The sequence below is a fragment of the Solea solea genome, chromosome 6 (genome assembly GCF_958295425.1).
Source record: "Solea solea chromosome 6, fSolSol10.1, whole genome shotgun sequence".
Classification (NCBI taxonomy): Eukaryota; Metazoa; Chordata; class Actinopteri; order Pleuronectiformes; family Soleidae; genus Solea; species Solea solea.
Window position 1 is genome coordinate 6,201,673 of NC_081139.1, and position 27,677 is coordinate 6,229,349.

General features: G+C 41.4%; 2 protein-coding genes across 10 annotated transcripts; one reads left to right on the top strand and one right to left on the bottom strand.

Annotated features, from left to right (window-relative positions):
• Positions 1-1,434: 1,434 nt before the first annotated feature.
• Positions 1,435-17,057, top strand: LOC131460405 (mitogen-activated protein kinase kinase kinase 12-like). The gene is made up of 14 exons (XM_058630885.1): positions 1,435-1,944; positions 3,901-4,432; positions 6,858-7,041; positions 7,137-7,328; positions 7,734-7,892; positions 9,932-10,090; positions 10,291-10,399; positions 12,009-12,118; positions 12,262-12,378; positions 12,665-12,802; positions 12,898-13,609; positions 14,163-14,230; positions 14,535-14,835; positions 14,955-17,057. The coding sequence occupies exons 2-14, from the start codon at positions 3,940-3,942 to the stop codon at positions 15,039-15,041; spliced, it is 2,829 nt and encodes a 942-aa protein (XP_058486868.1). The 5' UTR covers positions 1,435-1,944; positions 3,901-3,939; the 3' UTR covers positions 15,042-17,057.
• A 47-nt stretch (positions 17,058-17,104) lies between these two features.
• LOC131460406 (poly(rC)-binding protein 2) lies at positions 17,105-27,505 on the bottom strand. 9 transcript variants are annotated; one of them, XM_058630893.1, is made up of 14 exons: positions 27,341-27,502; positions 25,839-25,967; positions 24,997-25,020; positions 24,864-24,896; positions 24,608-24,724; positions 24,389-24,520; positions 24,097-24,225; positions 23,550-23,624; positions 22,795-22,836; positions 21,962-22,018; positions 21,629-21,701; positions 21,051-21,103; positions 20,633-20,802; positions 17,105-18,336 (listed from the first exon to the last, which is right to left on the bottom strand). In XM_058630893.1, the coding sequence occupies exons 2-14, from the start codon at positions 25,905-25,907 to the stop codon at positions 18,300-18,302; spliced, it is 1,011 nt and encodes a 336-aa protein (XP_058486876.1). In that variant the 5' UTR covers positions 25,908-25,967; positions 27,341-27,502; the 3' UTR covers positions 17,105-18,299. The 9 variants fall into 9 exon arrangements, with proteins under 9 accessions (XP_058486876.1, XP_058486878.1, XP_058486877.1 ...); XM_058630887.1 differs by lacking the exon at positions 17,105-18,336 and adding an exon at positions 18,352-20,044 and having other exon boundaries at positions 27,345-27,505; XM_058630886.1 differs by lacking the exon at positions 17,105-18,336 and adding an exon at positions 18,352-20,044 and having other exon boundaries at positions 27,341-27,503.
• Between the last annotated feature and the right edge of the window lie 172 nt (positions 27,506-27,677).

The following is a 27,677-nucleotide window of genomic DNA, read 5'->3' on the forward strand; positions in this document are numbered from 1 at the left end:
GTGGTGAGCTTTTCTTCAAAAAAGCACAGTAAAAACAGAAAGAGGAGGAGGCTCTGAAATGCCTTTGTAGGTTTCTCGGTCTTAACTTGTCTGTGTCCTCGTTAGGGTTTCCCCTGCTCACCGCAAGCAGCACGATGAGGTCATCTTTATGGGTTTAAGCCTAACATGAGCTTAATCTGGGAGATAAGGGGTGGATTTGGATTTAGCACTCAAAAAGGGTCATGTCGCTATACAACCATGGAGGCTCTGGGTAAATACACAGCTCAGACACGGGAACCCCATCTGGTTCACAAAGTCATGTCCGTGCCAGCCAAATAATTTGAATGTTGGAGGATTCTCTTGTGTTTACAGTGATTTCATGCTCTCCCCACAGAGTTTAATTGGCATCTGTCATAATGTAGGATTTCCCTGACTTGTGTTTGTGAGCTGGGTGATTTAGGGGAGGTAGATCGTTTATTTAGGTTTAACCTCTAAGTGTCTGTTTTTCCCTGTGAAATCAACAAGCCATAAATGTGAAATACCTGTTCAATTCTGATGTGATAAAGCTTGTTTTGGGTAAAGATGGATTATTTATTGTTTTTAATGTTCCTCAGGATTATGTAGGACATGCTTGTTTCGTGGATTCTGAATTTCACTGTAAATCTGATTTAGTATAGGTTAATCTTGTCTTTCTACTTTGCTGTACACCAGTTTGGTTGTGTGACTATTTCCAATTGTCTTTTATTGTTATATAGAGGCGGCCATAACTGTGTCCAGTTGTCAAAACTTTTTAACGTGACTTGACAAGATTTTTTGTTAGATTTTGGCTTAAAAGTGGAAACACTGCCAGATCTTTGTCACTATATACCCCGAATAATAAAATGATGCGTTGGAGAGGAAGTTATCACATGGATTGTGATCTTCACATGAGCGGGACATGTTCAAAGTTGACAGTTGTTTAAATTAGTATGTTGTTTTATATCATTTAGTTGGATTCAAGTCACTGAGGGAAACAAATCACGACTCGGGAGAGTCCCACTTAGGTCCTGAAAGTGTTGCAACCAATCTCTCTCAGAAAAGTCTCGGAAAAAATGGGTCAGCACAGATTGGGATGGTAATAATAATATACTGCCCTTCCTTTTTCCTTCCTTCTTTCCTTCCTTCCTTCCTTCCTAGTGCTTACAGATTATGCACCAATCACACACGATACTCCGGGTGTTAATAGGGCTTGAGGGGATTTTCATGAGGCTGTCCAGTCAAATGCTGCATTCCCTGGGCATGACATCATTTTGATCACCTCACATACCGGCTAACCCCCCCACCGTCCTCCCTCCCTTCCTCCCCTCTATCCTACCCTGTCCTCCCAAAGAGTAGCCTCACTCAGTAAGCACATAAACAGGTTTACCTGCAGTTGTCCCGTGTCTCACCGGACTGCGCACGTCACAGCACCGTTCTCCTCTGATAGGTGGACATCTGCATCGAGCCTCCTCCCTCACATTCCTCCCCCCTCTTCTCCTCCTCCTCCTCCCTCCCTGCCTCCCTCGGTCTTCATCCTTCCTTCACCATCTCCGCTCTCTCGCTCTCTCTCCTCTCCAGTCGTGGTTACTATAGGTGAGGTGGCCGTATAAATCCCTGAGTGTGCGCACATCTCATCCTCAGAGGAGAATGGCAAAGCAGCATCAGGAGGAGGAGGAGCAGGTGTAGGCACGAGAACAACAAGCCGTGTTTACTGTTCACGGGGAAACGCGCAGACGAAGACGCGCACTTCCACGCAGCCCTCTTTCAGGCGCAGAAGCCTCACTTGGACGCAGAGAGAAGAAGGAGGAGGAGGGGAGGTGTGGATGCTGAGTGCACAGAAAGGAAGAATTATTATTAAACGGTGGATGTTATTTAGACTGAATCCTGAACCAAAGTGGAATACGCTATTGCCTTCACCGGGGATGGAGTGAAGCTGTCGACACTGAGGTAGGAAACGTTACATTGGCGGAGAGGATGAGCGGGGAGATGGCAGCTGAATAATATCGCTGCCTTCGTCCTTGTAGTATAGCATAGGAACATGAGCTCCGGCGGTTTTGTAATGGAGTGCTGTCACAGTGATGCTGCTGCTGCTGCTGCTGCTGCACCGCACGAGAGAAGCGATGATGCATCTCTGATACATCCACAATTCACTGGCCTGCGACAGAGCGTAGCCTGCTTCTGCAGCTGATACCATCCTCCACATTAATGAAGTGAGAGCAGGAGGATCAATCGTATGTGGATGATGTGTGATTATTCCACATTTTATACACCAGATGTGTCTCAGGGGTTGGTTGATTAATTCGAGTTTTTTTTAGACTGGGTATTTTATGGTTTTATTGGCTGTGCTAAAGAACCATCTTTCATGTTTCCTTCTATTTATGAATTGCAGTTTGGTTGTACAGTACAGCGGTGGATGGATAACCATCAGTGTTACCTCTACAGTGGGTTGTAGTGCTGTCACGCCATCGGCTGATAGCCCATCCATTTCATGCCCGCTGCAATTACTCTAATCAGGGGAATTGTCACAGAAGGAAAGTCAATATGATAGTCTGTAATAGCATATAGATGCATTTAAATTTAGTAATTTGATTTATATTGACTTGTAAACTGAGTATAAGCAAGAAAGTACACCTGAAGTGCACCTTACATAAGCAATGGAGCTCCATGTTTAGGTTTTTTTTAAGATAGAAAAACATACTTGTGTACTATACACACGTTTTGATATATAACAATATATATACATATATATATACATATATATATATGTATATATATATATATATATATATATATATATATATATATTCTGAAATAAACTGAGGAGGCCTCTACTTGTAAAAAAAACGGCCTTCTTCCTCCACTGAGTGTGTGTGTGTGTACACTCTTGTCTTTGGAGAGATGACCGGCCTAAAACAGTCTTCAGATATAATTCAGCCATCATCTGACCTCATCCATTTTAATGCACTGGTGCTACGGAACATAAATCACTGAGAATAGCACCATTCTGCATCATGGCACCGCTACACTGTTACCGTAACATTCTATGTAAGACTCAAGTACTTATTCTATTCATTTACTACTTGTATTTGGCAAAGCCTCGTAATTTTTTTTCGCCCCCACCTAATTAAAGGTTGTACTAAGCTGTCCAAGGCGTCCTCAGATTTATGACCCAGACACAGTCTAGTCCTTTTGTCCTTTATCCACATCCCGCATCATGTTTCATGTCCTTGTATTGATTTAATATCAGACATATCATATGATCAGTGCCCCCGTCACATGGTACATGTACAGTGACAACCACTACACTCTCACCTTACTCAAATTACGAGCGAGCAGAACTTAACATATTTTGAATTGTGACAAATGCTGGAAAAAATATCACGTATGTCTTTTGTTCTGTGACATTTGCCGTCTATGCTGATGACGAATCCTTTTCCCTGGGCCTTTTATTTGTAACCTAATCATACAAATGGTACCGGTCAACAACATACATCACTATGAAGATTTAAGATTCATTTGCAATTTGTTTATGCACAGTTAAAGTACGAGTGCCCAAGACCAATGTTATACAGCGATCAAGCTGATAGAGCAAATCAAAAATTGACTCTTGAGAAATCTCATCTGAAATCTGATTGGATTAGCACAGATATCAGCAATGTGCATTTCTGTGTTATTGATTGTGCTTGCCTGCCATTTCAGTGGTGCTTAGTTCAAACTTGGGCATTTCCAGATAAAGAACTTCCACTGACTGAAGTGTCTACGCTAAATTGAACCTAAATTATAATTTTCCAGAGGTGACATCCAAAATGAATATTCAGCTAAATCAACCTTCATGGCTTTGATTTGATTTATAATCCTCTTTTTTCCCCTCTTCCTCTCTGTTTATGTTTGTTCTTGTCAAAGCTCCCTCTTCGCTACTTGTTTGGATGACAGCAGTTCCTCATGGCCCTCGTTCATGAACCTCGTGCCCCATCTCCTTCTCTCTCTGGCTTCAACTCACCGCTCTCTGACCCGCCATCTTTTCGGCGGCTCGACGCAGAAACACCATGCACGCCAGAAATGGATCTGACCCCGACTCAGTGCGTCCTTCGCAACGTCCTCTCCATAGACACTGGAGGGGATGTTGAGCCCAGGGACGGAGGAGGAGAGGGTCAGACTGCTGGACACAACCACACGCCAGGAGAAGAACAACAGGAGCACTTTGCCAACAGTGTCCTGAAGCTCCATGAGCATGATGGGAGCTGTGGAAGGACCGAGGGAGAGGGGCAGGAGCCGGACAGCAGCACAGTCAGGAGCCAGGCGGATGCTGCCAGGTTACATTGCCAGTCTACCGGAGGAGGTGGAGGGTTTCTGGAGGGGTTGTTTGGCTGTCTGCGGCCCGTCTGGACAATGATTGGCAAAGCCTACTCCACAGAGCACAAGCATGTCCTGGACGGTAAATATACCAGTCAAATTCATTTCAGCACACGATGCAAACACAATCACATCCAGGCACGGTGAGATCAGTGGTTGCTGCTTTCTTCCCCAATAAAAGCAGATACGAGCCGCTATTTAATTTCACTGAGGAGCTTTGATATGCTAATTTAATGATCTTATACCCCCAGTTTAATTACATTAACCAGTTGGTAGCAAAATGGCTTCCACACAAGCCACATTGTAAACAAACACCGTCTTTGACGTGAAGAGCTGCAGCCGGGGAAAGACACTATCAAAGCTGCAAAGGGCTTATTTTCCCCTGATATTCCCCCTCCATCTTTTTGCCTGCTTGAGCCCATGCCACCTCCCTCCCACTACCAACCCCTAATGAAACTAGCTCCCTGTGACGCTGTGTTGTTTATGTCTGCAGCCACTACAATAGTGCAGAGCTCCCCCGGGACTCCTCTGCCAAATCTGCTTCATGAATTATGCATGGCCACGCTCTGACCCTGCGCCTCTCATCTCTATTAACGCAAACCTGACATACACACACACACACACACACACACACATATGTGAGCATCTACCCAAGGGTGAATGCACACTCACACACACGCACACATGGGTTTGTACAGCTTTTCTTTTTTGGACCAGCCTAAACAAAGCATTATACCTAACCTAAACCATAACCAGTTACACTAACCCTAACCACAGGCACTAAACACTAAACCAGTTCCTCAGCAATTAGGTTCTGCCTTTATATGGCCAGGTTTTGGTCTCCATCTGTATTATCTTTCTATAATATTATCTGGCTGGCACTACAATAAGCAAAGTTGCCAAAGAACAAACTTCAAAGATAAAAAAAACATTAACGCCTCACACATCAGGCAGTTTTATATCTCTCCTTGTCTTTATATCCTCCTGATATTTTGTCACCCATTTGACATCCACATCTCCCCTTCACACCCCCACCCATCCACCCATCCACACATACACACACACACACATCTCTCATTGTCCCCTTTCCTCTCCTTTTCATCCTGTGCTGTTATCACTCCCAGCCCATCTGCACCGCGCTGCTCCCCTTCTCTGTGCAGCATCACAGGGAGTCATACACACTGAAGGGAGGGGGGCAAAAGGATATTATAAAAGTGAAATAAATAGGGGTATTTCAGGCAACTGCCTGTCTACCACATGAAAATGCCCTAAGATTAAACGTTGATTGCAAAGAACGATGGAACAAAGTAAAAACACTGTAAAAACACCTCTGTTAATTCGGATGGATTTTGAGGTTTCGCGTGATGTGTTTAATTGCCGTGTTTATTTATATTTTTCAGCCCAAACAAAGCACACAGGGGGAAATTCTGGCATTATCAGATGTGGTGATTTTTTTTTGTAGACAATTTGTGGGGGCTCATTAGAGGATGAGCCCTCAATTACTGGAGAGCATTAATCATTCATATCATTCTTATTAATATGATAAATGTGTTCCTATCTTCCCTCCCTTTGTTATGAACAGCCGCAGAGCAGGCGGTACATTTTTGTCATATTAACAGTCTGTCTTTGGACACATGGACCCTCACAAACCCACTGGGAATCTCCCCATCTCTCTCCATCACACACACACACATCAACCAATGCCACTGTCATCACTTCCCCTCCACCTCTCGATTCACCACACATCCACATTAGGCCCTTAAATCCTGTCCCTTTCCTAACCCTCTCCTGTGGGTTGGACCCCTGTTTTGCATCACCCCCACAATGGGACTAAGTAGGATTTAGGACACTGAGAGAGACTTATACCCACAGGAGATTAAAGCTCCATATCTGTCGGCCTGCACTCAGAGTCTTAGGTTAAGTTGAGGTTCAATTGCAGAACAATACTTACAACTGGTTTTTACTGTAATGGGATGTGAAGATATGGCACGGATATGTTTTTTTCTTTATGTAATCATTTTGCCTCTTGAGTTAGCAAGAATTTATGTTGAGATAAGCATCAAAATAACTCAAATTATGTATTACCAGACTAGTAGGAAGCTGTATAAAAATCTATTTAGAAAGAGAAAATGCAATTGCATAAAAGCTCAAGTAAAATATTTACAAGCCTTACCACCGCAATGAAAGTCAAATGACTAGTTTTACTAGTATTTGGTCATAAACTGAAATATTTGGCAAATAAAATGTTTTACCTGATTATAGTGCAAAAGCAAAAAGTCGTTAAAATGCATCTGCTGGGGATCTTGAATATAACAGATGTGGAAATGTTTCACTCTCAACCAAAATGTAATTTTCACGCACCTGAAAGGTCATAGGATCATCAAGATCATTGGGTGGAATCACCTGGGGATGATACATGTCTGTACAAACTCACAAAAAATAAAGTTTAGTAAAATGTTAAGTTCTAAGGCTCCACTTAGCTAATAACTAATTTTTTCCAATCACAGAGGCATGGGAGGTCCCATTCGAGGAAATATCGGACCTACAGTGGGTGGGCAGTGGAGCGCAAGGCGCCGTCTTCCTGGGTAAACTCCATGCACAGGAAGTGGCGGTAAAGAAAGTGAGAAATATCAAGGAGACCGACATCAAGCACCTGCGCAAGCTCAAGCACCCCAACATCATCACGTTCAAGTTAGTGGAGATGATCTGTTGACTTGTAATATGGTTCAAACGCTGCCACTGTAGCAACTCCTAACATTTCTATACATGTTTTTATTCTATCGCAGAGGTATTTGCACACAGGCTCCATGTTACTGCATCCTCATGGAGTACTGTGCCCAGGGGCAGCTGTACGAGGTGCTGAGAGCGGGCAGGAAGATCACTCCATCCCTTCTCATGGACTGGGCCATGGGCGTCGCTGGTGGCATGAACTATCTCCACCTACACAAGATCATCCACAGAGACCTCAAGTCACCGAAGTGAGTTGTGTAGACTGTGAGAACATTCTTTGATTAAAATATCTTGTGATTGCACTTTTGTACTTAAACTAAAAGGTATTTTTACATAATTTCCTAAGCAAATGATGAAAATGGCTTATAATGTTAAGGAACGGTGGGGAAACAAATCTGGCAACCACCTCTATGACTGGATCTGCCTAAATATAATTCTTCTCCAGAGTTGCATGATTCAAAATTTCAAAACAGTAGTTCCCAAATCTAACCCCCTCGAACTAAATACCTAATTTTGTCCCCATGTATTGTATTTGCTGTTGTTGCTGTTGTATTTTTTAAAGAGGTTATTATATTTTCATATGTGACACATGAATTAACATTTCTGCAAATGAAAACCAAAGTTGAGAAATGTCATCTCGTGTTTAATTGTAGCATATTGATCACCTACGATGACTCAGTGAAGATCTCTGACTTTGGCACGTCCAAAGAGCTCAGTGACAAGAGCACCAAGATGTCCTTCGCTGGGACGGTGGCCTGGATGGCTCCTGAGGTCATTCGAAACGAACCTGTCTCAGAGAAGGTGGATATTTGGTAGGTGTCATCATTTCTATTATACTCTTCTTTTGCACTGGTGGACCCTGGTGTGTTTTCCCTTATATGTCACTGAATCTATGCAGAATCTCATTAGTTACAGTCTGCTACAGTATGGAGCACAGGATCCTATTTCCAGAAAATCTATTCAGTATTACATACAATATCTCATTACATGAAATTCTGTAGGGTCTCTGCCATATCTGATGGGCTGCCCTAGATGAGACCCTGATCTCCCTCAGTGCATTCTCCCTCCCTCCCTCTCTCTCTCTCTCTCTCCTCCATCCTATATCCCTCCATCACTCTTCCTCTCCGTCCTGAAAGGAACGCTGGCTAATTTAATAATTGATTTGCCAGATGCTGCAGCGCTCAGGAGAGGCTGAAATAACCGTCCAAGCCTACAGATGGTTTGGCCTAGGGCCAGTAGTGCATTAGCAGAGAAGTGAAAATAGGATTAAAAAGCTTTTGAAGTAGAAGGAAAGCAAAGTACGGGTGCATACTGAAGAGTTTTGTTTAAATTCACGTGGATCAAATGGAAGTACATGCCGCAAAAGAGAAGGCGAGGCCGTTGTAGAGCATTTTCCGCAGTATATATACAGTATATTCAGTTCTGCGGTAAAATAGTTGGATACATGGAGCCCCATCCAGAATTAACATTAACATATTTGGAGGACATTCATTCACTGTCAACCGCTTTATCCTCCACGTGAGGGTCATGGGAGAGCATTCATTGTCGCATTCACACCTTCAGGCAATTTTTGGACAGTGGGAGGAAACTGGAGTACCCACAGTACGCGGAGAAAACCCACATGCACACAGGAAGAACATGCAATCTCAGTCACGAGCTCTTGGACGTGTACAGTTCCAGCCACTATTCTGTCAACTTGTACTCAGTTTATATCCCTTCAGTTATTTCTTCAAGGGAAATAGAATGAATTAGCTTGCTGGGAAATATAAATATAATTTAAAATTGTTTATCATGAAAGCATTTGAAGTGTATAAACCTAAAATAAATAATAAATACCTATTATTATTGCAAAAGATTCTATATTATTTATTGGCCTCGGGATATTCGCTTCTTTGTGTTTTGAAAGAAAAAAATGTAAGAATTTGTAGTAAAGGTAAGAACAGGTATAATATATATAATAAATATAGTACATTAAGAGTCATATTTAATATTATATAATGATGGTGGAAAATTAAACTGGTGTTTCCAGTGGAGTATTTTAACATTATTGCACTGATTATGAATGCATAATTATTACTTATAAATTTAAATGTGTCATAATACATAGAAATACACCAGTAGATGTTATTTAACAGGTCTTCCTAGATCTGGTTGTGTAAAAAAGTAACCAATATTTTATACTTATGTGTGTTTTTGTAAACCAAATCAAAAGCAAGGTGCAAGGTGGAGAGACTCTAAAAATATACATGCAAACACATCACACACCCACTAAGTGCCTTATATGATGCTATTGGCACCTTGGATACTGTACATGATCACCATGGCAACACCGAGAGTCAGCGACAACAGACTTTCCTTGGTTGGCATCCCGATGGGCCTGCTGTCCTGCTGCTCTCCTGCAAAACAGCTCCATGTCTCGTCAATTACAAAAACAAAAAACATATTTAGACCGAGTTTGGGAAATCATAATCATGATCATTTTCCGTCGTTGTGATGGTAAATGGTCTGCTTTTATAGAGCGCTTTCCTTGTTTCGATAACGACTCAAACCTGCTTTAAACTCACGTTTTTCCATTAACCCATTAACCCATTCACACCTACACGTCAGCATGTAGACGAGCAGAGCCAGGAATCAAACCCAGTTGAAAAAAAATGCGTAAACTGTTCAAGGCATCAGCATGAACTACTAATGCATTAAAGACTGATATATTTGTACAGACAATGACTTTTATAACTTTTTGCCTATCTAAGTTGTAAAAGCCAGATGTGTTTTTTTTGCAGAAAGTGAAAAAGGTGACTATGATGCTGGCTCGCTGTGTGTCAGAAAGTAAATGTGGCCCGTCTCTCTGCAGGTCGTTTGGTGTTGTGATGTGGGAGATGCTGACAGGAGAGGTGCCCTACAAGGATGTAGACTCTTCCGCAATCATCTGGGGAGTGGGCAACAACAGTCTGCAGCTGCCTGTACCTGAAAGCTGTCCAGACAGCTTCAAGCTGCTCCTGAGGCAATGCTGGTGAGCATGCTGGGAGGGGAGGGCAAAGGGGAGGAAAGTAAATAGCAGAGAAATGGAAGGAGAAGATAATAAAAGTGAACGCATGAAGGGTGAGAGAGTGAAAGTTTTACATTTTATCAAGAGACGGGGAAACTGTAACTAAGAGGTGAAAAGTCATTTGTCATTGTCTCTAGAATTAACATGGTTTACTACATTTACAGGAACTGCAAGCCAAGGAACAGGCCGTCATTTCGACAGATTCTCCTCCATCTGGACATTGCCTCAGCTGACATGTTGTCCACTCCACAAGAAACCTACTTTCAGTCTCAGGTAAGCTCCTTCAGGTATTCCTCCACATCTGAGTGAACCCATCAAGTGTTTCTAGTGTGAAACACAATCTGCAGTGGAGGCCAGTAACACAAAGAGAAAATGTTGCACTAAAATCCCTTGAAATCCAGGAAGATATTTTTCTTGTCCCCTGTTATTAGCATGGGAATACGACGGATTTCTGTGGAAAGGAAAGGGGTTAATGGTGTTTTCATGTCAGCGTATGAGCATGCTAGAAATTGGATGTGCATGTTTATATATTATATGCACAAATATTTATTCATTTAAATTAATTGAGATCAATCACTTGCCTCGGTCCTTGTCAAAGAGGAATAAATGGCTGAGAGACGAGGGTAGAATTAACCAAAGAACATCCTGTCAACAACATCCACCAGCTCCAATAGTCATTTTGTATCAAGAAACTGCCATTTGTTTCCAGTCTGCTGCAGTGATTTTAGATTTCAGGCGGTGCAGGGTGTGCAGCTGGCCCGCAGCCCCAGGCCTCTGCAGAGACCACTAATAATACCTGCCATTTCAATCACAACATATTATTGTTGGTTTCCTCGGTCTTTGTTCCTTGTGGTCAAAGCGGGAACCTTTTTTCAGCCTCCATCAAATCAAAATGAGAAGGCCTGTGTGACGGGGAGGGAGGGGCGTGTCTGCCTGTCACCGGGTGGGGGATGGGGCCCACATTTCCAATATGTAAGACATCTGCACAACACAAACAGATGACGGACAGGAGACTCAATAAGTGTCACTGTATGGGGATGTCATTGTCTGAAACTCACAAATATGCAGTGTGTGCGTTGGTTTTTGATTGCGCTTTGACTGCCACACACACAACCATACGGTAAATAAATCATTATGTTTGTCTTAACTGCAACAACCTCCTCCTCTGTTCACTTACATGATGCAAAACACATACCTCTCCCACTCCCCCCTGTTATCCTTGATCCTTTATTTTCCGCCCATACCCCTTCCCCCTCCTGTTACCCTCCCCAGTTTCTATCCTCTCTGCCCCATAATGGATTTTTCTAGTGATGTTGGAAAGAAGTATTTTCTGCTCTGGAGTGTATTGATTGCTTTAATGGTAGGGAGCAGAGAGCGAGAGAGAGAGAGACAGGGAGAGACAGAGGGAGAAGGAGAAATAGGGGACTGGAGACACCGAAGAGTGTGCAAGAGAGTCCATTAGCTTATTAAGAACTGCATGGCTCATGCAGACAGAAATGCACACGCACGCACACACACACACACACGCATGTATGTGCACAGAGTCATATATCTGACTTCCGTTGTCGTGATATGACAGGTATCAGATAACAACGGTCAGGTTTCAATGTCAACCAAAAAAAAGGGAGGAGGAAAAGCCCACACAGCATTTTTCTTTGTGTTCCTGTCATGTCACGCCGTGTCTACTTCTGTTCCTTGTGTATTGATGACGATCTGACAGCGTATTGATTTGATTTCAATGAGACACACAAGTCTATAAAGAAACAACTATGAGGATCTTTCTTTCCTCCTAGTTTCTTTCTTTCTATCTGAATATTGGACTTTCTTAATTATCAAATGTATAATAGTCTGACGTGATGGATGTGTTTTCTTTAACCCACAGGTGGAGTGGAGGGATGAGGTGCGGCACCACTTTGAGAAGATTAAGTCTGAGGGGACGTGTCTTCACAGGTTGGACGAGGAGCTGATCAAAAGACGCAGAGAAGAACTGAGGTTAGCCGGGGAATCGGGGGAAAAAAAGGGTCCATGAAGAGAATAAACGTCTTGAGATAGAGAAACACACAGATGCAATTATGGCAGAAGCAGATAGAGTAATGTGTATTTATGTCCTTCTCCACTCTTTTCTCTCTGAACAGACATGCACTGGACATCCGGGAGCACTATGAGAGGAAACTGGAGAGAGCCAACAATCTCTACATGGAGCTAAACGCGATCATGCTGCAGCTGGAAATCAAAGAGAAAGAACTGCTCAAGTATGAACACATTGACACGTTATTTTTGAAAGAAATATAAACACATTTAGTAATGATAGAGATAAAGGAGATGTGTGGCTGTGTACTGAAACATTACAGGAGTAACATCGGGAAAACAAGGGTTTGATTTATTCAAATACTTTGCCCTAAAAGCTTGTTGTCAATGAACTTTGTTTTACTACCGGTCACACAGGACCATGACATGTAACAAAGTGCTCTCAAATGCTGGGCTGAGTTGTCCACAGATGTCTGTTAAATAGCTATCGGTTCTGTGTTTAAATGTCAGGAGGGAGCATTCACTGGACAAGAAGTACCCGGGCTGCTTCAAGCACCACAGTTCCAGACAGTCGGCCTCCTCCAACTCGATGGAGAAACTCATGAAGAAACGCAACGTACCTCAGAAACTGCCGTCATATAGCAAGAGGTGAGAGAGAATTTCTTAGGCTATGATTTGTGATGTAGTGAAAAGTCAAAATGAATTATTCATTATATGTTTTATTATTATCTGTGTCTCTTCAGACCAGACTTACTAAAGTCAGAAGTCATCCTTCCCAAACTGGACTCGTCCATGACCCAGGTCACAATACCCAACAAAGGTTCTACCTCCCCTGGACGCTCACGCAGAGGAAAACCCCGCTACAGAAAAGCTGGGAAAGGCAGCAGTGGGGATTTGGCTCAGCTAAAAGCCACCCTGTCTTCATCTTTAGCAATGGTCAATGTCACCTCATCTGTTCCCAGCAGCAAGCATCATCTAGACCCCAGTGCAGCCATCAGAGGCCTGCAGCATGACCTGCTACTCAAAAAAATGTCCTCCTCCAGCCCTGATCTCATTTCAACCACGCTGGAAGCCGAAGGGCGGAGGAAGGGACAGATGAGGCCAGGGCTGGACAGAGCGGGCAGTCAGAGTGCCTCAGCTGGTCTGGGGGAAAGCAGAAGTACTGGAGGACCAGAGGAGCGGACGGGTGTGGATGTAGTAAATGATGACTTGGCAGAAACGCCTCCACGCAGTGACACGCCCAGCGAAGACGCAGCTTCCATCCCGTTCTCCAGCAGCCCGGACTCGCCGTGTGGCAGGGGAGCCGCCGCAGGGAGGGCGTCTGTGCTCGGCAGCCCCCGCGTTCCCCACGACAGTGAGGAGAAGGAGGAAGGAACAGTGATCACGCGCTCACCCAGAAGTCAACGTCTCACACCTGCAGCACTTCTCTACAGGGCAGCAGTTACACGCAGTCAGGTGAGACTGTAGTGAACGACCTCCTTTTAAAGGGAGTATAGACAAATTGATGCTTCTGGGCAATAAAACCATTTAACTTGATTATTGCCAGTTAAGCAACATGCACTGTTCTACATTTTAAATAGATGTATCAATAAAAAAGATGCTAATTTACTCTGCAGCTCAGACCTTAGCAGAAAAACTCTACTGCTGATCAACACTAATGATAAAGGATTTTCACTTATTTTACTCACCCTGCTCTGACTGTGTTAGAATCTACACGTTTTGCATTAGCTATGTGGTACTACTACCAGTACTAGTACTACTAGCAGTACTAGTACTAGTACTAGTACTGCTAGTAGTACGGTATTAGGTTAATGACTGCTCCTCCACTTGTTTCAAAAATCTAATAAGAAAGGGAAATCATGCCATTGGAGATTCAGTAAAATGTAATCCAGTTCATTCAAAACCTGGCATGAGATTTCCAACAGCATTATGTTGTGTCAAACACTTCATCTGTGGTGAGACAGGTCAACAGTGGGAGTTTGATACTTACAGTGAATATTGTCCACAGAGACGTGGCGTGTCCTCAGAGGAAGAAGAAGGCGAAGTGGACAGTGAAGTGGAGTTGCCAAGAAGACGGTGAGTTTTGTTGTCACACATTCGGTGGAACTTTGAATTATATCTGCTGTGTTTGACATTTAAATCTTTGTATCTACCCCAAAATACTTATCTAACACAAATGCAGAAACATATGTTATTATAATATTATATATTAGTAAATGAGAATTTGGTGACCTATGTTTGGGATTGCATTATGTTGAGTTTTAAAATATCAGTGGGTCTTTGTCCGTACCCCTGAGAAGCACTAATGAAATCACTACTAGTGTAAAATTATGTAGGAATTTTCATGAATATATATGTCCTCTCTCCAATTGTCCCCTAGGCGTCCTGTGAGCATGACCAAATGCCAGTCCCTGTCCACGTTTAGCTCCGAGAACTTGTCTGTCTCGGACGGCGAGGAGGGAAACACCAGTGACCACTCCCATAGCGGCACACCAGACGTGGTCAGCACCAACACAGACGAGCGTCTGGATGACAAGAGCGATGACCTACTCTCTCAGGGTTCAGAGATTCCCGCCGACCCATCTGACCCGACCCAGCTGGGCTCTGACGGGCTGTCTGAGAAAGAAGCTGTCCTACGACAAGTCAAGACCCAGCTGGCTTCAAATGACCACAATTATGAGGTATGTAAAAAAAACAAGAAGAAAAAAAGTACAGACAGTGGAATGTAAACTTATATCCAGTATTTCACCCTTCAAGATCAAAATCTAGTAAAGTAATTCATGTTTTTGCTCCAAACCAGGGCCTATATGATGATTCAGACTGTGACAGTGCAGAGCTGGATCATTCAGGCTGTACGGAGCCCAACCAGCCTCCAACCAACTGGTGAAAACCCAACACCTCAGCCCACTCAGACACTCACTGGCCTCTTTCCCTATCACGAGACGTTAGAAAACACAAGAGTCGTGATCAGGGACATTAGAGAGGGTCAGGGAGGGAAGGACTGTCTCCTTCATTTTGAGCTGCATCACAAAACAAATACTTGGAAAAAACGGTTGTGTGGGATCAAAACTCCTGATACCCTGGGAACTGAATCACACTCTATTTGAGATAAACGCATCATGGGGATTTGAAACTAAATCGTGGCACCAGCCAAGCTGACGGGGCAGCTGCTTTCTCTGCTCCTTCCACCGCAACTGGTCCAAGACCAGCTCTGCAGAAACACATCGAACAACACCTCAGTGACAGAGGCCTCGGTCAAAAGAGGCCGTCTACACAAACACGTTATCCATGTCTGTTGTAATGTCCCACGTTCATTTTTATGTCTTTATTTCTGTCATATCCATTTATGTTGAGAACACGTTCATGAACTCCAACCAGGGCTCATTGTCATTTGAAAACTTCACCGTTACTTGACACCCACCGATGCTACTTGCACTTAAGTTATGAAATTGTCCAATGTCCTTGAGATGATTGTGTCATATTCTCTGAAATCATTATGCACTAATTTATTATTTATTTACAGTGAATTTATTGACATTTCTTTTTTTAAAATTCCCTTTTTCAAAAAAAAGGGAAGTTTACATTTTTCCATGTGTTGTTTACATTTGTAACTCGGATTATGTTGCCATTTTCTACTTCTGTGTTTTAATATAGATGTAAATATGTGACGCTGTACAATGAACAAATTTTTAAAATGTGAGATTGTATAATTTAAAGGTGCTGATGTTTCTAATTAGGTGGAGCTAATCTATTTGAACCTCAAACAAAAAAAAGCTTATGGTAGTAGAATGTACTGTAGCTGCTGTTCATGTCTGAGCATCGAAACAGAGACGGAAGAGGAACAACAACGACAAAAAGCAATATGTCTGCTGTAGTACAGTATGTCCTGTCATATCACAGGTCAACAGGAACCACATCTGGGACCTTTCAATTCTGAAAAATTAGTATTGCAGTGTTTATTGTATTAAAACAATACCGGTTCTGAAATCATTTTCTGAGCATCAAGGTGTGTATATATCATCAAAAACTGCACAGTATGAAAATGACAAACCTGCAGAAATGAAAAATGCACTCCAAGTACTACTTAACATGGAAAGCATTTGGGCCGTTAATACAGATCTCAAAACGTGAAAAATTATGCCTGCGTTTCTGGTTTTCTGCCATTATTCAACCATGCAAGTTGGCACAACATGTGCTAATACAGAAGAGGAAATTATTCTTTAAGGGAGAGTTACAAGCAAGTAACCCATTTGTTCTATGCTGATGATTTTAGTATTGTTATATTTAGTATGTAAACGTGGCTTCCTAAACATCAGTGGGTAAAAATACCCAACATTTTAAAAGCCAACATTTCTACCCACCCCAATATCAGGTCTGTGATGTGACAATTTCCCCTGCTTTAACATAGAAGCTGAAGATTTCCAAGTCCAGTGTGGTTCATCAGTATAAAAAGGAAAATTAGATGCTAGTCCTAATAAGCTGAAAAAATGTCCAGCAGGCCATTTATTTACATAGGTTTGAGGCCTCCTCTATATTTGGTATGACGTTAAAGACTGTGATGCATTTGGTTTAATCTGACTGTATAGTGGCACAAGATCTTCAATTTATAACTGATCAGGTCAAAATCAATAAGCTAAAAATGGCAGCTTTTTTATTTATGTTTTTAAACCGATTGAGCCCCAAGATTTAAAGCTGAAAATCCTCATGCAGGAGAACAAATGTTGCCAAAAGCAAAACTACTGCCCTCTAGTGTCTCGAACGTAGAGGTACTCGTTCCCTTTGATGCTGATCAATACAACCCAGTATGACATGCAATGTTTGCCTTTTATACTGCATAAGTGTAACTGTACAATAAATATATTTAACAATTTAAAATAAAAAAATCATGCTCGTAAAATTTCAACTCGTGTACTCAGAATACTTGAAACATTGACAGAATACTGGAGAGACTTTGTGGTTTGAGCATTTCACATCTTTATTTCTCTATTTTTTTTTTTAAACAATGTTGTGGCACCCAGATCTACAGTCTCAAAAACGTGCACAAAAGTTTTCTTTCCTGCAAATAAAAAATAAAATAAATCCTGACTTGAGCAAAGCAAAGAGCAGGAAACTAGTGTTAACTCACAACCCTTTCTTTGTCTAGTTCCAGAGCATCCATGATTTTATTTCTACGCCTCGTCACATTTAACAAACAGGTCAGTCAGTGTCCAAGAGTTAACCCCCCACCCCCCTTTGGTAGTTAAAAAAAAATATTTTCTCCATTTAAAACAAATATTCCAACATTTTTTTTCAGTATATATCAGTCTTTACAAAAAAAGCGAGGAGAACCCTCTGCTTCCGATCCCTTGAGCCAAGCCCAAACCCCAAAAACCTCCCATCCCAACAAATATCCACACATGATCTCAGGAACGGGAGTGGGGGGAGGCAGGAATGACATGTATAGGGGGGTAAAATTGACATGCGGAATAAAATATGTCTTATATTATCTGGGTAAATTCAGCTGTAAGTGTTAGAACATTTGTCTTCATAACCAAATATAATCAGTGACAGTGCATGTACGGCTACGTATTCTCTGTGACACGAGCAGAATCCATGTTACACGCACTTCAATTGAAAAGGTGACAAAGGGGGGATAATGAAGTGTATATTTAAAGCAAGTGAGTCGTCGTGAAAATGACAGTCCGACTGGATGAGTGGGTGAGAAAAAGGGGGCTCTACGTAAATAGAATAAGTCACTCTATATTTTTTCATAATTTTGTTTATTTTTTTCCTTTTTAAAGAAAAAAAAACTGACTGTACAAAATTAAATTTAAATGCCTCATCAGAGTTTTCGGCAAATAAACAAAGGAAGAGGATGAGGGGTCCATCAAGAAGAAGAAAAAAAAAAAAAGTCTAATAACATATCACTAAAACCTCCAACTCCACTCAAAAAAGGGGAATTAAAAACCTAATTGTTTGCTTCTTTTGACTAAAACCAAAACAAAATAAATAATGAACTCAATGGATCAAATCAGTTGCAGTTGACATGATTTCAAATGAGGAAGAGGCAGTATAATATAAACTCTTATGGTGGGTAGTTGCATTGACTGCTTAAAATGGTAGCTGATGATATAAAAGTGAGATTTAGTGCAGATGCAGTGCCTTATCAGTTGGCTGCCAGTCCTGTGGCCTCAGAGGAAAGCCTGGAGAAAAAGACAGACAGACAGACACCCGGAGACCAGGGAGGGAGAGAGAGAGTAAGGCATGCAATCAGACAGACATGATATATGTCAACCATGATAACAATAATACATAACATTAATATTATAATAATAAAGTCTTATAGCAGGGTTTTCTGAGTGGGACATTTTTGTTGACACAGAAAAAAGAAGGTTCCATGTTTGGCTGCTTATATCATCAGTGGTAACAGCTGATTGACCAGACGTCAAAACTGATACGCAAGGATTTAAGATGAACTCAGCAATTTGGAATATGCACCGTTTAGTTTCTCGAGTGTAGGATTGTGAAATGAAACATAAAAAACTGGAAACGACGAGGTAAACGGCGAGCTCTGGGACTAAATCTAATGGGTTTTCTGATGCTCACTCTTTTAAATGTTTGTTTTTAATCTACAAATATAAAAACAACTAAGTTTCTAACTTTTTCCTCAAGTTTGAGAGATCACTACAGGAAGTGACTGTACCACAAAATAGCCTGATGTCACACCTTCACACTGGTTTAACTACTGCATTGTACCACACCGATTTATAGGTGCCAGATTGTATACAATAAGTAGTCACCTCCCATTTCTTTATGCTAAATTAAGTCGACCAACTTCCAGCTACAAATTTACTGTATAAGAGATTACGCTGATTTTCTTTAAATTTGAAGAAAGAACAATTTATTTCAAGAAATGGTATACTATTCCTTTAAAATTACACTAAACTGGTGTAACACTATCTACAAGAATGATATGGTACCTTTGATACCTGAGGGCATATTTAGAACTGAAACTACAACAGCTTCTTACATAATGCAGAAAAAGTGACACATATTATGTATTTGTTCGATTATGACAGCTAACATTAGTCACTTAAAATTCACTAGAAGATAAAGTATACTCATTAATACAACTTGACATCTTAAAGAGAGCCGCTACCTGAGCAGAGCTTACACAAAGAGAGAAAAGCTTCAGTAATAACTCACTGTCCATGCTAAGTAAGTTTAAAGTCATTTAAAAATATAATCCACACAAGTCATTTATTTTAAGAACAGGCCAAATCAAGCTACAGATATCCATTTGTATAAATATGGCAGCAACCATCTCTCTGGCTGTATCACTCGTTTGTGTGCATTTGTTTTGTGTTGAAGCGTGGCATGGCACAGCCAGGTACAAAAGCAAGTGCAGATACAGACAACATAGAGCATTGTCAGTACTTAATAGAAGATGACTTATGTTTCCTTCATTAGTAAGGGGACAGCCTTCGCCTTTTAGACTTGGAGCCGAGCTCTGGGGCAATTTTTGGCTCAGTGGGGATTGGGTGTGCGGCGTTACTGGACCCGCTGACAACATGGAGGGCCAGTAGAGGAAGGGGCTTGAGACTGAGAAGACTCGACACACAGGCAGGAGAGCTGGGGAGCAGGGAATCAGTGGAGGAGGAGGAGGAGGAGGAAGAGGAGGGAGGAGGCGGCCCTGGAGCCAACAAGGACAGTGGGATGGAGGCTGAGGGGGGCACCACACAGGAGGAAGAGGAGGAGGAGGAAGAGAAGGAGGAGGTAGCAGCAGAGGAGGTGGTGGTGGTAGTAGTAGTAGTATTGGTAGTAGTAGTAGTGGAGGTGGAGGGAGGGCACAGGCTGGTCTGTTCAGGGTTCAAGGAGGAAGAGGAGGGAGGAGGTTTAGAGGACTCTACACTGTAGAAAGAGAGACAAGGAGAGAGGGACAACACAGTCGGGATGGGTCACAGGGCAGGCTAGAGAGCAATGGGTAGAGGGAAGTTACATGTAGGAGGACTGGTGGGGTGTGCGTGGATCACTCAGCGATGAGACCAAAACTTAGGATAAAAGGCTTAGTTAGAAATAAGGTGTCAGTTATGAGCAAAATCTCATCTCTAAAAGACATGTGAAGTAAAACGTAGAAAAGCGAAATAACTGTAAACTGAGAAAATTTGCACATATATCCAAACTAGAGAAGGTCATGCATTGCACAAATAAGCAGGTAAGCCAGTTATTTTTTAGCACAGATTAGTCACATTAAGTGTTAAATTAAACCCTGTAGTATTGAGGCGGTGAGAGAAACTCAATGTAACAGTCCAGTACAGCAGGGAGGAACTGAAGAGCAGAACCAACTTGAAGGGGTGGGAGGGCGGTTTCAGGGAGACAGAAACTTGAATTTAAATGTATTATTGTCATTATTGAGCTATGTGAAACATTTTAATTTATTGCAGCCAATGAGTGCATTGCCTAACAGGAGCTGACGTGTTTTATAACTGCATATCTCACCTTGCGTTGATGAGGTACTCAGCCAGACTGATGCTGGCAGGTGACCCTGTGATGGTAACCTGTCGGTCAGTCGACCCGTCCACTGGATTTGCAATCTTGATCTGAGCGCCTGACATTTGCCTGATCTCATTGATCTTGGCTCCCTGGCGGCCGATGATGCACCCAATAAGCTTCAGTAGAGAAGGGCAAGAACATTGTGGACCAGGAAAGATTGACAGACCGCGGACAACATAATTAACAGATACCTCAAGTAAAGGTAGCAATTGGCAATTAACACAATAGCAGGCTGTATTCTTTTTTGTTTTGTTCCCAGTACCACCATATGGTTAACATAGTCATTTTTTGCAAAAAAAAAGTTATTTATGAGTTTCTCCATTTAACTATAATGATGATAAAGAAAAAACATTTCTGCACTTACATCATTTGGAATGGTCATCTCATGGGAACTGGGTTGAGCAGAAGCATCTATCCCTAAAAAAAACAAAAACATACAACTTTCAATCTACTTGTGATATTATATGTATAGCACTTACATGATGAGAACATCAAATTATGTTATGAGAAACACATTAAGAAGGTATTTAAATTAATATGTTGTAAAGGAGCCCCAAATTCCATCCAGCAATCTAAAAGTTTGATTGTGAATTCAGAGATTTGAGAGATCCTCCGAGTTTAAGATCCCCTTCTTTCCTCACAGACAATGTGCTGTTTGTTTTCTCATTGGGTTATCTGTAGTGAATATGTCAAAGAAATTGACAATATATTGGAATATCTTTTAAAAATATTGCAATTTCATACACTTTAAAGTACAGTCTCACAAACAGACAACCATATTCCTAAAATGTTGTCAAACTAACGGCAATAACCAGAAATATTGTTTCTGGTTATATAGTGGACTTTTAAAAAGGATGCATGATAGCTGAATAAGGAATCGAGCCTATGATTTTCACATTTTACTTTTAGTGTCTGTCAAGACATGTCACTCATGCTGCATACCAGTGAATCCCTGGTTACTTGGTGCGATGGGGAAGGGGCTCTGCTGCATGGCCAGCTGGTGAAGCTTTGTGAGCTGTGGAGAGATAGCAGCAGAGGAAGACTGTGAGAGTAAAAGAGGAGGCAGGGAGAGAAATGGAGAAAACGGAAAACACAGGAAGAGGGAAAAACAGAACAAAAAACAAAAATGACAGTCAGTACAAACGGCTACACAACGGACCTCAAAAAAAAAAACAATATTTCACATACATCAGTTCATTTAGTAGGGTGGAGGAAGATGATGAAAAAAGTTCTATATCAAATCAATGGTGTATATGAGTTGTCTATGTGGGGTACCCCATAGGTATTCCTCCAAAGTGCAGACTGCATCTCTTGATAATGTTCTCCTGCCGTCTTCAATGTCAGGGGAAAGTCACAATACACAAGAAAGGGAACTCTTAATATGCAGCAGGTTCCCTAACCAACACCAATAAAAGATGCAAACATGAACTGAAACTAGCTTCACATTGTACCAGTCGACACCATTTTAGCTGTAGGGGGAAATCTAGGTCAAAGATGCAGGCTAGGTCTAATTAAGAAACGGTCATGTTTCATTACATAAAATTGCACTACGTGATGGCTAGCAAATTACATTAATGAATCACACTTTTTTTATATAAACTCACTGGCCATTTGCTCTGTTGCCAATACACAGTATAGTGTAGGTAAAACTAATAATATAAAACCAATATGTCAGAAGAGGCACCTAGAGCTCATTTATAAAATGAGAAGGATAAAAGAAAGAGCACAGTTTAATGATGAAGTGAAAAAAGAGGGGGGGCAGCATGTTAATTTGGGGCTTATGGTAAAATAACAAATAACAAGACAGGACAAACAAGAAAAGCAGACCAGAACGAGCAGCAGGAACAGATTGTTATCCATGGAACAGTGGAGAATTTGGACAAAAACACAAATGTCAGTTTAATTTACAACTGACAGCCAGTCAACTGAGAACTACACAAACATCAAGTTCTACCCGTGCCACTTTCCACAAAAATGGGGGCAAGTGCATCTACAATAACACGCTGTATAATGAGGGGATGGTTGTACTTTTCTGAAGAGGACAGTTATAATTATGGATGGGAATGATGATGGGGGGGGGGGTCATGTAAAATGTTTCCTGCACTTACATCTGGTTGTGGAATCGCGTGCTGTCCTTGTACGGCATATGCCTGAAACAAATGAAAACAAAGCTATCATATGCCCCACAGCTGAGTTTTTGCAAGGTTTACTGCTCCAGCTATATCCTAGTACATAAAGATATTTTTTCAGACTCAAACTCTTCAAAGCTGGTAAAAATAAAAAAAGAGAAAAAAAAGAACTTGTCCAAAATCTCCACATTTCTGGGAAAATAGGAATTTTTAGAAACACTGCAGTAGAATTCAGGAAAACAAGAGGCGGAGATTTTTGTTCCAAGGAATAAAAGGGTATTCAGTGACATGAAAGACCTTGTAATGTTAAGCCAAAAAGGACAAGAAAGTGCATTGTTTGAGACAAACAAAAGCAGGAAAGGGGCTCCCTCACTTTTGAAACGGTGTTCAAAACCACTAATACAACTCTGGAGAATAAAACAAACAGAAGGCCCTGTAGCAATCTCAGGTGAATGTTTTGTGACTGAAATTAGTAGCACATCTGTCTGTTCTCTAAAATTAAATACCTCCAACAGCTACTATTTTGAAATGCCTATTAGCTACCTATTATTCATTTGAGACTTTTATCTGTGAGTGAATTCACATCACTTAATCTGTTATCAAGATGTACATTCTGCACCTTTATACATGTTCTACAGGCGAAACAAACAAACTGACAGACAATGGCAACAAAAAAAAGAGCATCATGAATACACAGGTTAGATCCCTGTGTCCCTCTGAAGTCTTGTATGTACCTGTCCACCTGCAAAGATGACAGGAGATCCTGAAGGCTTGGGTCGATATGGGATAGTGACCCCCTTTGGAGGAGACTGTACAAGAGAAAAGGTGTGTCATTAAATGACCAACCATGACATCAAAACAGTAGCTGGGAAAAAAAAAGACGTTGGTTGTGCAACACATGTATCATGTTTCTATATTGCAAAAACTGAGCATTTATAGTTGTAACAGTAAAATTACAATTACAGTAAACCATAGCGACCGTTTTAAAATGACCATCAAGTCCATTATGGGGATAAATCATGACTAAGTTTTACCTCAGTTAAATATGTACCCTCAACAGTGGCCTGTTTTGTTTTGTAAAGCATCACATAATATTGTAAATTGTGCACTATGGTGTATTTTTTTTTATGACACGTTACGGCATCAGAAGTAGAGCATCTGAAGTTATCCCTATTACAAAGCAAACACTTAAGAGACAAAATTCCAGAGACCTCAGTATTTCACATTAACACTTTACAGATCAACAGCTGCCATGAAATTTGCTTCACTGCTTTCACTTACCTCAAGCATGACCACACAGATCTGCTTCACACACTCAATTATGGACTGGGGAGTGCCGGCAATTGTGATGGCACGCTCCGTTGAGTTGGGAAGCATGTCTCCTGCCACTTGTACCTGAGCACCAGTTGACTGATGCATGCAAATAAAGGGAAATCAAGTAAGAATTTAAAAGATGTGATCAAAGTAAGCTGTGCTAAATTATACAGGTAGAATGTTCACAGTCAGCAAATACTGAGGAGATTGGAGTTCGCATGTTAAAGGTTTTGTACAACATGCTCTTCTTTCCGCATACCTCACGAATTTCCTTGATTTTGCAGCCACCTTTCCCAATGAGGGAGCCACACTGGCTAGCAGGCACCACAATGCGAAGAGTCACTGGGGGCTTGCTGGTAGCTGTGCTGTTTGTCATTGAACTGCTTATATCCTGGCAAAAAAAATTAACATGTGAATTAGTCAGGTTTGTATTACTGTTGACCTGTGAACTCATTTAACAGTTTAAGCTGGTACCTACCTCTTCCAGCTTTTCAATAATCATGGAGAATGCTTTAAAGATGGCCGTGGTGGGACCTGCCAATGTAATGATCCTCTCAGGACAATTTCCCTCAGAGATGTTGATGCGAGCCCCACTCTACACACAAAAAGAGAAGAAAGAAATTAAAGAAGCAATTGAAATTGTACATAACTTCCAATTTTGGCTTCTTGCTAATTACAGGATTACAGCCAATTGCACTGTACCACAACTACAACCATGGACGAAAATACCTCACCTCTTCTCTCATCTTCTTCACAGATTCACCTTTCTATTAGCAGAGGATCACAAAGTTAGATTCCTTCTCACTTAATATGCACAAATATTTACATTTGATAAAAACAATTCCACTATATCCGGCATTAGCTTACCTTTCCAATAATACTTCCAACTTCCTATAACAGAAAATGATAAGAGTTTTATTAGGTTGATGAATCCACTTTTGACTGTAACCCACATTTAAGCTCTCTAGTTAAGAGTGGCCCAAATTATCTAGCAATGAAAAAAACCTTTCAATTAATAAAACTATATAGTTTCCCAAAGGTATCAATCAGTATGTGCTCCTCCATTAGAAAGTCATGAGTGTGAGTACTCGTTATTCTCTCATTAAGGACACTTCCGCTGGATGATCAGATCAGGACAGCATTGATAGTCTGTTCAATTGGTAGCCTTTTATAAAGAAGGAAATGCTCCTCCAAGAAACTGATTCATCACAAGTTCCCAGTATCTCCATCACAGTTTAAGGTTGACTAGCCCCACACTGACAGTCAGGATGCAATCAAGAGTAAAGAGTCAACAATCTATAGGTTGCCAATGTACTGACAAGAGCTGGGACTTGTTAAAGATGCTATAAGCTAGTAGAACTTTTAGGTCATTTGGTTTGAGTGAATCAGAGTTTCAGCTTTGTATACTGAGCCAAGAAAAAGAAAAATTATGTATTGTACGATGAAAATATGTATTCTGTCGGTAATGGGGGCGGGACTAGATAAGCTTTTGCTTCTCCCGCTTTCCCTTTCGGTTATGTGTATTGTGTGAACTACACTAAGATGATGTGTGATGATGAGTGATCTAACTGACTGGATTGAAATAAACATATAAATAAATAAATAAACTCATCACATTAAGTCCCTTTCACATCAACAAATGATTTCATTTCCATATACTACCCTAAGATAAAAGACTACAGATAGGAGCAGCTAAAACAAGTCCTCACCTTGCCATGCATGAGCAGCCTAATGGTAAGGGTGACATTAAGGCCTCCTTCAATCACACCGGAGTCCATAACTGCAACTGAAATCTGTCCGTCTGTATAGAACTAGAGTCGTTGGTCACTGAGATGGATCTGAAGAGACAAAAAACACACACAGCAAATAATATTATATACCAAAGATGATCACGCAAAGTACAGAAAAAACATAACACAATGCAGATTGGGGGTAATATAAAACGAGTGGGTTGCCTCTATTCTATGTAAGAGAGTAATCCATTACCACAGACTTGCACATGATAGTAGTTAGCACTAAAATTCAGTCTCTGTGGCGTTCAGTTACAGCAACATTTGCAACAACCACGGGAGGTATCACAGCACATCCTCACATTGGCAAGGATGTGAATTGATGCATGCCCGATTTTCAAACCTATTAGGTTTTTTCTGCGTTTGTGAAAAACAAAACAGATTATTTACTGACCACAGGTATAAGTATCATTTAAAAAGTGAATGAAAGCTTTTGTCTAACTATTTAAATAACAGACGTAAAACACCATGTCCAGACACAAGACAATTTAAAATATATTAGCCGAACAAAGTCGGACGGTACATTTTCAAAATATATGACGAAGCTGTAGGTTTTCTACGACACAAATCTAAGAACATAACGAAATAGTACACGAATAAGTGCGTGTAACAGGCAGCCTGTGCTAACGTGAATGCTTACGAAAACTGGTGCGTACTTGAATGAAACTGAATAAAATAGCTTGGTGCTTGACGAACTTGCTGCTGGATTAATGCCTGTTATTTCCAAACACCCGAATTCTGCTCCGACCAAGTTATGCGAATCCACACTAGTGGAAAAGCACCGAAACCCCATTATTGCTAACTGAAAAACGTATGGCTCGTGTGCTAACGTAGCACGTAGCCTTCTTCGATTAAGCTATAAATCAAGTTTACCAACAAACATGCGCAGAATCACTCCATAATTACCAGTCGCAGTCCTAATTAAATGAAATACATTGTAAAGAAAGTTTGCTACGACTAAGAAACAAGCTAATCGCAGACTACCCCTGTGTTCAGCAGTTTAAAGTGAGTCCATTTAACTGTTTAACCCCCTTTGCAAATCCGTTAGCCGTTTAACACTGTGGTCGCTCACCGTGCTGGAAAATGAATGGGGCATGTGTGCGCTACATAGCAAAGCTAGCTACTTCGCTTAATTACTCCGCGTAAGCCCTACCTAGTCAAATACCGGGGTCGTTTGTGGCACATTAGTTGTGTCTTGTGTAGATTTCGAACAAATGCTTAACAACCGGCAGCAGTTTTCAAAGGCGACACTAAACATTCAACTTTCCCTCGCTAAGACTGCGTGCTCATCGCCGTGCGGCCTGGTAGCATTAGCATCTTGAACGAGCCGCCGCTGGAAGCTGGGCGCGATTTATTTCCGCTACTTCTGGTCATAACAACAAACGCAAAAACAAAGTCAATAAGCATAAAAATGAACTCACCTGCCTCCTGCGCTGGTGTGTGTGACCGGGGGGAGGGTTGGGGTTGTAAGGGTAGAAGGGGAGAGGTTCGGGAGGGTAGAAACCCGGGGGAGAGTTTAGAGAGGACTCGGGGAAGAGGGAAGAGTGATGTGAGATCGAGCTCCACTCGTTACACAAAGACAACAAAATCGTCACCTCTGAACTTTCCCCTTTCACCTCACCCCCCATCCTGGGCTGACCCGAGGACGTCCCAAAACCACGTCCTTGTTGATGTAAACTGGAACCCGCATGTTTTGTGGGACATTGTGTATACTAAGCTTTAAATGCAAGTATGCTCATTAAAAATCAAGAGTTATTG

Bases quoted from the DNA above. Each gene is read 5' to 3' on its own strand.
- LOC131460406 (XM_058630887.1), bottom strand. From the start codon at position 25,907: ATGGACTCCGGTGTGATTGAAGGAGGCCTTAATGTCACCCTTACCATT. The intron at 22,837-23,549 runs GTACATACAAGA...CATTTGTTTCAG, and splicing joins TCATCTTTGCAGGTGGACAG to GCATATGCCGTACAAGGACA. The intron at 20,045-20,632 runs GTGAGATATGCA...CTCTTTCTACAG, and splicing joins GAGTACCTCATCAACGCAAG to TGTAGAGTCCTCTAAACCTC.
- LOC131460405 (XM_058630885.1), top strand. From the start codon at position 3,940: ATGGCCCTCGTTCATGAACCTCGTGCCCCATCTCCTTCTCTCTCTGGC. The intron at 7,893-9,931 runs GTAGGTGTCATC...GTCTCTCTGCAG, and splicing joins TCAGAGAAGGTGGATATTTG to GTCGTTTGGTGTTGTGATGT. The intron at 12,379-12,664 runs GTATGAACACAT...TTTAAATGTCAG, and splicing joins AAAGAGAAAGAACTGCTCAA to GAGGGAGCATTCACTGGACA.